This window comes from Melanaphis sacchari, unplaced genomic scaffold, assembly GCF_002803265.2.
Source record: "Melanaphis sacchari strain LSU unplaced genomic scaffold, SCAv2.0 Contig41_pilon_pilon, whole genome shotgun sequence".
NCBI lineage: Eukaryota > Metazoa > Arthropoda > Insecta > Hemiptera > Aphididae > Melanaphis > Melanaphis sacchari.
In genome coordinates this window covers 1,548,636-1,561,208 of record NW_020271269.1, presented here as the reverse complement: position 1 = coordinate 1,561,208, position 12,573 = coordinate 1,548,636, and the positions used below count along the sequence as shown (strand labels likewise).

At 29.4% G+C, this 12,573-nt stretch overlaps 1 protein-coding gene across 1 annotated transcript; it reads right to left on the bottom strand.

Annotated features, from left to right (window-relative positions):
- Nucleotides 1-5,500: 5,500 nt before the first annotated feature.
- LOC112597482 (disrupted in renal carcinoma protein 2 homolog) lies at nucleotides 5,501-6,550 on the bottom strand. The gene is made up of 3 exons (XM_025343552.1): nucleotides 6,487-6,550; nucleotides 6,204-6,390; nucleotides 5,501-6,117 (listed from the first exon to the last, which is right to left on the bottom strand). The coding sequence occupies exons 1-3, from the start codon at nucleotides 6,520-6,522 to the stop codon at nucleotides 5,921-5,923; spliced, it is 420 nt and encodes a 139-aa protein (XP_025199337.1). The 5' UTR covers nucleotides 6,523-6,550; the 3' UTR covers nucleotides 5,501-5,920.
- Nucleotides 6,551-12,573: the final 6,023 nt, after the last annotated feature.

Below are 12,573 nucleotides of genomic sequence, written 5' to 3'. Positions count from 1 at the left end.
CCCAAGACCAATTTTGCTACCCAACTACGCGGGACCGCAAATGAGGAGTTTGATTGCTATGACAAATGCAGCGATGATAGCCCCAGTCCCAGAAATTAACGTCCAATCACGTCATCGCACGTCATCGTTGCAACGGATTTTGGATAAACCTAGAGGAGTCCCGCCGGAAACGGATGTAGTGAACTTCGATTTCACTGGCCCACCATCAAGACGATGTGTTTCATTACCCAACATTTCGATAAGCGTAAATCCCGAAACTATCAAAGTGGAGTCCACTACTATGCAAATTTCGGCAGACGTTTCGAATAGCGAAACAAGGACTGCAGTGATCAAGCCCGTAAATAACAATGTTAAAAAGAAACGCATTTAATTTTGGAAAAGAACAAAAAAGATTATCCGTCGCTTATTATGCTGCGCATAATGCAGTTCAATTACTTATATTATTATGATAGCTACTAAAATTGTGTTCGACGTAAATAAACGTTTTTCTTATATTCTTTAGTGTATTATCATTATTTATTAACGCCAAAATACAATATTGTAAAATTAGTCTATGCGGTTTGTGAAATTTGTCAAAATTGTATTCACTGTGTTTTAAATATAAATAATTGCAATGTACATAACATATATACTGAAGATCAGCAGTTAAATTGTTTTTTTAATCTAAAAATAATATCGTGAAGACGAAAATAGGTTATAATAATAATGGTTTTGTTACATTATTAATTATTTAATTTAATCAAATAATCAAAAAGCACATCCAATAATTTCACATAATAATCTATTTTTCATTACAATGTTAATTCGTAAAAACCTGATGTTACAATTTAATGTATGATGAGAAATATTATATGATTTATCTTTATACTCAGTACATTGTGTGGTAGGTATGTTTAATGAATGTGTAATAAAATAAGTTGTATAATCTTTACAAGCACTGACATTAAGTCTTCATTTTTTCATATGAATATTATTGTTAGAGTTAAAAAATGTTTACGATGCTTTAAGCTATAAAAAACTATTCTGTAAAATCTCTAGTGACTATTTAGGTTTTTAACCAATAAAATAAAATAAAAAAATCATAAAAATTGAAACAAAACTATAAAGATATATTAGAAATTAACACACACGATTAGCTGATCAGACTTTGACTGTTTATGTAGTGTATTAAGTATAATACACCAAAAGTTTCCATAACTTTAAAGGACGATAACAACAAGTTTCACTCATGGTTACTTAAAAATTAAATAATCTATTGTTAATTATAAGTATTATTTTATATATAAAAATAATGTATATTTGGATGAGTCCATTTATAGTTCAGGGTGGAATAAAAGATAAGTTGTATGAAGTTTAAGCAATTACTTTGGTATAATACTACTTGTGTTGTTCAATTTCGGAAAGTCTTCTTGTGCAACACTATACGCTTTATGCGTTTTTGTTATTGAAATAAAATATTTGAAGTTCTGAATTTTGACTATAAAGAAAATTCAACTGCATTCATATCAGGTAATAAACATTGAAAATCATTTTGATTATTATGTTTATCATATTATTATTTTAAGTCGAAGTCTACGTCCGTTCGTTGTCAGAACGACATTTCATTGTATGATATTGAACGAAAATGAAAGATCAATTAATTTCCTTTAATTATTATTGGTTAAGACGACCTGATAATAAATAATAATATAGATAAGTAATATTATGTTTTTTTAATACATTTTTAGTTAATCAATATTATATAATATCTATAGTGCCATTTGATTTTGTTTTAGAAGAACAAGTTTTTCAAATAGTTTGTCGTTACGTTTAACTGTCATTCTACAGGACATTCCGGTAGAAAACAAACTTTTAACGAGAGTAATCAGTGGCATCGGTGTTTTGTAATTTCTAATTCATGTTTGCGGTTATATTATATTTATTATATGACTATTTATAAGGTTTCTAATATTGTGGAATATGGATTTTTTCCATAAACCGTTGATCACCGATGGTCGGTCGGTCTCGGTTCGCGTCAACCGATCCCAATGGCTCAATACAATTTACGTTTTCGTATTTCTTTGTCATTTTTCACATGCACTCCGTGTCTCCGTGACCGATGTGACTATTTTGTAATTATCATTTTATTAAATCGTTAATTAGTGACTATTAATTAGTTTTATTATACAAATATACGAGAAAACGTTGACTTAACGAAGTTACGAACGTTGATCACTAACGACAATATTTAAGGTATGTATAACAATGCTATATTATACTATATTATTACTATAGAGCCAAGAGGACACTAATACTCGTATGAGTGATGTCTGCCCCCCTTGAAAACATCGACTGATACATTTAGTATAGTCGTATAATATATATTTTTTTATAAGTTTTTTATTTTTCATTGAACTCTCGAATTATAAATTAGTTAATTTACTTTGAATATAAGATAAACTCTGTGCATATCTATCATAATTTAAAATGATTTGTTTTATATGTAAAAATGATTTTCCGTTATTATCAACACTAGTAGGGCATTACAAAGTAATACATTTATTGAAGCCGTCAAGTACATAATATGAATGTACTGAAAATCAATATATTCAAATATTTCCTAATTTAAATAGTTTTAAAAAGCACATTACACGAAAACATACCATAGTTAATCTAGAAGACACTGTTCCCAAAAAATTAAAACTTAATGACATTAAAAAATGTGATGTAGAAGTTAACAATACGGTAATATCTCAAATATCTGATGAAATTAGTACTAATAACACCCCCGTAGAAATAGATAATAATTGTACATTGTTGTGTGAAAATACATTACCTACTAGTACAGTGATTAATAGGGCCCGGAACTTGATGATCTAAAAATATATGAAAAATGCACGAAAAAAAAATGCATAAAATGACATAAAAATATTAAAAAATGAGACGAAAAAATGATATTAAAAATGTATATTTTACTGTAAAAATTGATAAATAGGTATTGTTTTGATACAAAAATTAAAATATTAAAATTATTATATTATATTATTAAAATTATTTTTATTTAACTAAATAAAACTATATATTAAATATATATATATATATAAAAAATACTACTATTGCTATTATTCTGTATCATTAACTGCAATAACCGATTTTAAGCACATGGGTGTCCCGGGCCTAAAATAATATCTGCCTACAGTTTATTTAATACAAAGTAATGGAAACTGCATGTTTTACAATAAAATGTAACTTTCAACAAGAAAAATGTAAATATTTGTAAAAAAAAAAAGTACAAAAATGAATAAAATGTATCAAAAATACTAAAAAATGACCGTAAAGCATAAAATTCCCTAAAAATGCAAAAAAATGTAAAATAAAAATTGTACCATTAAATTCTATACTTCATGAATCAAATTTCTGTATAGACATGCATTAAAATAAATGTGAGCATTAGAAAAAAAGATGCAAATGCATCATGTTCCGGACCTTAGTGATTATTATTGAGAATGCTATTAATTTAATATATCAAGCCGGTATTAACTTAACAATGTCTGTACACAATAACAATAACTTCACAAGAAAAGATGTTGTGAATATACAGAAAGAATTTTCTCAAAGTTTATTTAAACCTATTGCTGATTTGTTGAAAAATGTTGTAAATTATGCAGTTAAAGACCCATTAATACTGTTTTCTTTTCATACCATTATTTCAGCTATTTCTATACCATTCAAACTATGCTATTCGAAATATATTTTAGATAAATGGTCAAAAAATAACAATCTATAGGTACTATCTGATATTCAGCAGTTTACTATTAACAAAGAAATCAATTTAGTTTCTTCTCTTGGTGAAACTAACTATTGTGAACATATTACAAAAGGAATATTAATGCCAATACAATTCCAATTTAAATCATTTTTTGAGCATAATGATAATTTACTTAAAACATTAACAGAATATGAACATTTAACCAACACCTCAGATGACAAGGTTTTAGCACATTTTGTCCAGGGCATTTTATGAAAAGATAAGATTGATCCTTATAATAATGATATTGTTATACCATATTTTTTATATGTGAACGACTTTGAAGTAAATAACCCATTAAGTTCTCACTCTTCTTGCCATTCCATTTGTGCTATATATTATAGTTTCCCGTTAAGCAATCGATCTAAATTATGTACCATATATTTATTGCAGCCTTACTGAAGTCAGTTGATATGAAATAATTTGGTAATGACTTATGCTTACAAAAATTAATTCATGAGTTAAATAAACTTGAAGTTGATGGTATACTTATTTCAACTAAAGAAGGTTTAAAAAATGTTCATTTTGTATTAGGTTTACTTGTTGTCGACAACTTAGGCTTGAATAGTATTTTAGAATTTAGCAAGTCATTTTCAGCAAATTACTTTTGCAGATTTTGCAAAGAAAATTAAAGTGTTACTCAAAAATCATCAGAAGAAAATGTATTATTACTTCGTGTAATGATATGCTTCCAAGCAATCATAATTAAATATTTATATAATAAAATAAATTATTATAACCTTTAGCTATAAGTAATTTATCAATATGACATAAATCAAATATTTAATTACTGTATAACCTTTAGCTATAAGTCATCTATTAATATAATCATGTAAAACAATAAAATGACCTATAGTCGGAAAAAACACACACAGGACACCCGATATAAGAGGGCCGTTCACCGCCGGTCCAGGCAGTGCTCTTCCCGTCTTTTTGTGTAAATGATCATAAGCGAGTGTAAAAGACTACGCAGATCACATACACGAAAAGACGTAAGTGTTAAAATAAATTTATGTTAAAGTCAAATGTATTAAATAGTTCATGTGTTAAAGAAAAATTATAATAAAAATAATAAGTGTATTTAAGTGAAAAAAGTCTTATAATTATTCAACGTGCACTGGTCACCTTATTCACAACAGCATTAACAAAGAAGTCATTGCCAAGAGAAGAAAGGTAATGTAATGATTTATAATTGATCTAAAGGTGTATAATCAATAACCTCTGATATATATTACCTTCTTTATTTCCATTTCCTTTTTAAATCATTACATTCGTAACTCTGAAAACTATTTATACGATATAAATAGAAATGATTTTAAATTAACTAGTATTTATAAAAAGCCAATTTTCAACCAATTAATTTTATTTCACGCAACAAAAAAATTTAGTGTTGATTTGATGCATGATATTTTTGAAGGGATCTGCCATTACAAAATGTGCCATATTATTAAATACTACACAGAAAGTGTACACATTTTCTCATAAGAAACTTTAAATTTAAGAAAATTTAACTTTAATTATGGTTGTATTGAAATTGGAAACATCTCACCACCTATTAAATAAAATAATATTAAAAACTTCCGCTTAAAAATGACTGCCCGAGAAATGATGACATTTGTTTACTTTTTTTCATTAATGGTTGGTGACTTAGTCCCAGCTGATGATCATTGAATGGCTTAACTTATTTTCAATTTTACGTAGATATTTCGTTGAGTATAAGAGGCGAATTTCAACTGATCGGACGCGGACTTAAATTAATAATAAACAGGCAACTAAACAATTAACATTCAGACGATTTCCGAATAACGATTCCTTGGTTTTGTAGTGTTGACCGACACGAGACATAAAAAAAAAAGGCTCAAAATTGAACAAACAAACAAACCAATGTGCAGCCAGTATTCGTCTGGAAAATAAACACTCAGAAATTACAATTTACAACTATATGCGTTTCTCGAAAATAATAGGAACACTGGAAAAACAAGTTTGAAATATTTTAGTCTTGATGAAGTTTCAGTGACCAGCGTCAAATTATTTTGCACGTACATCATAAGTTTTTAACGCTGCGCAAACGCGATTGGTCGAAATCGTATATTTAGTAGGTATATTTATCCAGTGTACCGTTTGAAAAAATCATTAAGCATTACCGAAATGAGGAAAAAAATATAATGCTACATAAACAAAGTCTATGAACACGTTGTTCGCGACTGTCATGTATCCGGCGATAAAGGACTCGGGCAACGGATACGTCAGTTCGGCGCCCATCTCGTAAAAGAGTGGTTGACAACCCCAGGTATACGGAAACGCTATCAACACCACGCATTCCAAAACAGCTGAAAACGAGCGTAAAAACAGTTAATAAACGATTAATAATCACGATCGTTAACGCGGAAACTCGTACGTCCCCGAGAGCACGTACTTAATGTGAGTTTGGTTTTGAAGCCAAACATCATCATCAGCCAAAATATGGAGAAAGTGGATATGCAATGGCACCCCAGCATGAATATTTTTTTGTAGTTTGGGGCGCGGTCCGCAAACTTGCTGAACGCCAAGCTCAATATGAAGGCGTGTATGATCATGAAAAAACTGCACTGGGTGGTGAATTCCTTGGGGGAAAAAAAAATCAGTGCGTCATAATCCGTGAGTTTAAAAATATAAAAACGAAAATTTATTAATATTCATCGCCGCCGACGGCGGATTACTGTTGGTGCTCCGAGCTTGTAAAAATTCGACGGCATCAGCGAAGCCCACGGAACCGTTATCGTGTTCGATAGGGTGAATGCCAAGACGAGGTACAAAGCGTCGAGATTCCTGGAAAACGGAGAATATAATACAAAATTACGATTTGCCGCGGTTATATAAAACCGGGAGACGACGAGCGTACGTGGCGAGCGTTTTGATCGAGGGGAAGAGCTTGGCGTCCTGGTGCGACTCCGCCGTCAGTCTGGATTCGTGGCACGACACCGAATAATTGTGACAGTGAGTTTTCGGGAAGAAGAAGTACACCAAAACCGTCATCAAACCGTTCATGATCAGACCTGAAAACACGCGTTTATATATTATAACAACGTACGGTTTACGGCGTAAAGCGAGAAAAAAATGCGAAAGCGAGCGCGAGCGTCCTTACAAGCATACAACATTTCCATTATGCGTATCCTCGTCAAGAAGACTTTCAACGGTCCATCCATGGCCACCGTCACTACGTAGGGGCCGATTATATAAGTGGCCGCCGACCCTAGCATTCTGACAGCGAAACATACACCTGCGAACAAGAGCGGGAGAGTCAACAGCGCGGTAAAATTTTGAAGTCTGTGTAAGTATAACATATTTTTTATAATTTATGCGTCGAAAACATCGACACGATCGCCCGGACCGGTGTACACTACTGACCTGTAGCCATGTTCCTCTCGTTTTTAGGGAACCACAACGCTGACATGGTTATTATCAGAGGCGTCATCACCACGCCGCCCGTGGAGAGGCATATCGCCGACAAGTGCAAACACCTGTGATAACGCAATGCAATACATTAGAAGTTTAATGGATCGTCGTAATCGTTTTAGCCATACGAAACGACGTGCTACTATATACATGTCACAAGATATTACGCATTATTATATTGTGCTGCGTTGTCGGTTGCACCGATTTAGTACGCGTAAAGGCTCGTACGAGTACTCTTTTAGTTTTATAACTATCACGTCTAAATATACGTGTTTATCATAGACGTGAGAATTCAGTGGCGTATTTATTGGGAGGGGAGATGAGAAATAGATCCCTTACCTTGCCCTTTTTTTTAAGACCCGGTATAACAGTATATAGTTGTTACTTATAACTTGGCTATTCCGTGAGCTGTGAGTGAAATAATTACCATTGATTAAATATACATTATATTTAAATGTTTATATTTAATCAATGACATTACACAATAATAACAACAATATAAAAAAATAAAAATAAGAATTTGTTTGATAATTAATAAATAAGACGTGTAATAAGAGTTTAATTTATTATGTTCATTTATCATTATTATGAAATTCCTTAACAAGAGTAACTGAAGTTAAACGATTGCAATAGTTATACCCAATTTTATTTAATAATGAAAGATCATTTTTGGCTGGGATACCAGACTCCAGCATTAAAGACATCATGCACAATTTTTGGGAGACTATCATTAATTATATAATTTATACAAGCACCCAAAAGTTATTTCATATTCCCCTCCTCGAAAACATTCTATATACGCCCCTACGTATGATTGTATATTGGATAAACTCCCTCTCTGCAAATCACTTACACTATATATTATTTTGCTAAATAACATTTCTGTTATTTTTTTGTATATATAAATATATATAATTTTATGGAATTCATTACTCACTGCGATACGACATGGATTTTTTTATATTCAGCGTAAAAATAAAATGTAACCTTTTTTTTTTTAACCAAGTCACTATAAGTCACATAAGTCACTATTTTATTTTAATTAACTGTTAACTTTAACTCTTATATCATACATATTAACTCCTTAATGAGTAAAAAAATTAGTCGACTAGCCCAAACTAGCATACTCGTATCATACGGTACGTGTACAATATTATATAATTTATAGCACCAGAGCAATCCCAACATAGCCGTATAGCCCATATATCTACGTAAGATTTCACGATCACTATACATTTTTTCGAACCTACAAGACTACTCATTTTAGTAAGTATATTAAATGATTTAGGATAAGCACTTACATCGTACACGAGTACATGGTTGGCATGCATCTTATGGCCGTACCCAACGTGTAAAAACAGCATGAACACAACAAGCTCAATCTTAATCCTGCGGTGATAAAATATAGAACATTTAACGATTACCTGCGTTGTTATTATATTTATTCATTATGAACTTAGAGACCGGATTTATATGCAAATGAGTATATGTATTGGAATAAAGTTTTTGAAATCTAATTAGAATTTTCCCCGATTAAGATCATTTTTATTACAATAACACTAATTTTATTTTGCATATTTTGCATATTTCAACGGTTTTATCTATTAAATGCATATTTAATGTATATCACTAGTTTTATAGTGCATATTATTATTTAGAACATATATATTTGTTTTTCGTCGTATTTTAACATTCGTGGCCACATAATATCATAAAATTACGACCGGTCGTTATTATCAAAGTTGACATAGGTACTTATAGGCAACATTTATACGTATAATATATTGATATAGATCAAGTTTTGTTTTAATTTTTTATTAATGTGGACTAATATTTTATAGATTGAAAATAAAGAATGTTAAATTACGAAGAGGACGAAATACTTTTGTATATTTTCAAAACCTTTTTATACATTTTTAAGACTTAATTAATTAATATTTATTTTTTACATAATTTTAAATAAAATATTTTTGATTCAATTTTTAGTGCATATTTTGTAGCATATATTACTGTATTTTTAGAAACATATTTTGAGGATTTTTCGTGCATATAAATTCGGTCCCTAGTTATGATAATAATAATAACTAACATCCTGACGGACAGTATTGCTTAATAATATTATTATATTATTTTTTTTACGTTATTTCACGTTTCCGTACCGTATTTATTAATAGTCACACATGCTGGAAATATTAATATCGCCGTTAATATACTGCCCCATATGGGCAATAGCGAAAGAGATTTTCTTGTCCAATTTGGAAAAGCCAACAACGCCGATTCGTGTATGGCGCTCCATATAGACTGAGAAAATACCTAAAACGGAGATGAATAAATCGTAATTTATGGTTTGCAGAGTATCTATTAAATTATTATCTGTTAAGATATATTTTGAACTTGTGATGTATTTCTTTTCTTTTCGAATATGTACGTATATTCGAGCGTAGTATACTGAAATATAATATTATAAAAATCGCATAATAATTACGTGTAATTACGTGTATTAAGCGTAATAATTGTGCACTTCGAAAAAGCAGCCAACGTGTCTCTATTAATCTATTAAAAACGTACCTATCGTATTTAGATTTAATTATAATATATTATGTCAAACTTGGGGGCAGCATGTAGAATATACATATATATATTGAAAATATATATTACGCGCCCCGCTTTGGAACGTGTTTTGTGGACGGTGGTAAATAGTTTTATATTGGATCGTAAGAATTTGTTGAAATGGTCTCACTACGTATAATTATGCTGTGTATCCCTATATGACTATAAACAGTTGAACGTTTACGTTATTTTATAATATTTGATATTTCGGTATCACTACGTGTTGTGGAACTCGCGCGACATTAAGTGTTTTCAATGTTTTTATACTTGAATCAAAATCGACATGGACATCAAACCGATGACAAAAAACCGCATCTTCGACGTCGAGCCATTCCAGTTGCATACGGAAGACATTGAAACCGGATATTCGGGCAATTCTGACGGGATTGAAATCGCATCGGAATCGGAACTGTATGAAGTCAGTTCATTGCTCTTGAAAAAAATTGAAATTAGATACAATACGAAAATAAATTGTTGATTAATATTGTTCATAAAATTCTATATAGTGGCGGATTTGTCACTAAATATTATATTCAGGTGTTTGTAGATTGATCGCAAAGCATTGTAATGATATTATTATGTATAGCTTTAACGATGGAGAAGTAAAGTTAACTTTCCGTTGCAACAACACGCATACTTTTTTGTGTTGCCACCACCTATACCTAACTAACTTACTTCTAGTTAATCTCATTATTTACTTTATGATCGTCATTGACATTTAGCAACATCGTAATCAAATGAACTGATGATTCTGAGCTGTTGAACTTGTACGATAAGTTTTTATCCTTATGATCTTTCTGAACGAGTGCAATTGCAGTGTTGCTCATGTAATATAATCGTATTCGAATTTATAACGCGAAAACAATTATTTTATAGGAACTTGAAAAAACTGAATAACATGTAATACTTTAATGAATAAATCGTAGTGCGAATACGAATGTTTAACATTTGTTTATTATTTTGTGTAAACATGACAACACACGAAGTGGTCAATTGTACAGTGTGTATCAATATGTACCCATCGTGTATAATATAAATATTTGGATGTAACATAATAATGGTTAAATTATGATAAAACGTTTGTTTATGAGTAAAAGATATCGAAAATTAAATCTATAGTTCCTCAAAATGTTTTCTTACTGAAATTATTTGAAAGCATCAAAAATACATAGTTGCGATTTTTTTTTTTTTATTACCATTTGAATTTCATCAAATATCGATGAAACCCGTTAACAACGTGAAATTCACAAATTATTTTTTAACGAAATTTTAAATTTTTCAACAAGTTTAAAAATGTAATTCAAGTTTTGTCATAAGTTTAAATTTTAAGAATTTAAAAGAGTTAGCTTAAAACCACATTAATTTTTACGATGATTTGAATTTATAAATTATAATGTTGAAAAAATTTGTTAAAGATTAAAATTGCTAATTATTTTAAGAACATAATATAGAATACATTGGATCCAATGACGAGTATTCATATCAAACAAAAAATATATTAATCGACAACAATAAACATATTTATAAATATATAATATACATTCATCTATAGACTAATTTTTTTCCCAAAAACATTGCATTTGAAAATATTTTTATGAGTGTTAAATATAATTTTATAAGTAAAAGTGTTATGCGTCTATTAATGTTTTTTTTTCAATCATAACTAAATAATTAACTTCATAATTATTCATCATTAAAATATGTAATTTCGTTAAAATTGAATTTTCAAATATTTGTAAAAATAACTGTAATTGTATATTTTTTATATTTCTTAGTTCAAGTATGAATTATTCAATAAACACATTAAATTACATTTTCAAACCTGAGATAAAATTGAAATTGAAAACTTTAAAAATTTGATATTAAAATTTATGAGCGTTTTCGTAAATGAACAACTTATAAGAAATTTCGGTATTCAATAGTTAAACATAAAAAATAATATTAAATAGAATAACATTTTTTGCCCATAAATTGCCTGCACAAAACGCCGTCTTAACCTAATGTTTCATGATAATAAAATATATTATGTCGAATTATTTCACCGGTAAATCAACTATCAACAGCTTTTTTTTTACAAAACTCGAAATAAATATCCTGCATAGATTTACTATGCAAAAGTATATTAACATTTAAATCATAAATTTTACTATTTTAGTAAATGAATTCATGGATTAAGTTATTTTCATTTTAATTACTTGTAAATACATACTGAATAGCATATAATATCGTTCTAAACATTCATACCAGTCTTATACTGTACAATTAGATCTGTATTTGCTTAAATTATACGCATTCAACGAATTTAGATTTTTTGAATGTAAGGATAATTTGTGATGAAGCCTTCTGAATATCCTGGAAATAAAATTAAATGTTTAATATGTGTTAAAATTTATCGCAAACTCGATAATGTTATAACGACATTAATGTTTTTATAAATAATAATACTTATTAAATTATAATAAATTATTCACAAAATACACACTTTAAAACTGACCATCACAAAATATACATTCGTGATGCACTTGACTACGTTAAAATTATTATTTATTGTTAATATTATACAAAGCAAACAGACAATTCACTGTCCCCATAAACACGTGCAAACTCAAATATATAATTTTTAACAGCCATCCTCCGATTTGATCTACCTAGTTAAAATAGTGATATACTTGTAAATCCAACAATTTATTTCTACTGATGAAAACCTCTTGCACAAGTACTCAAACCCTTAGGTATGGAAA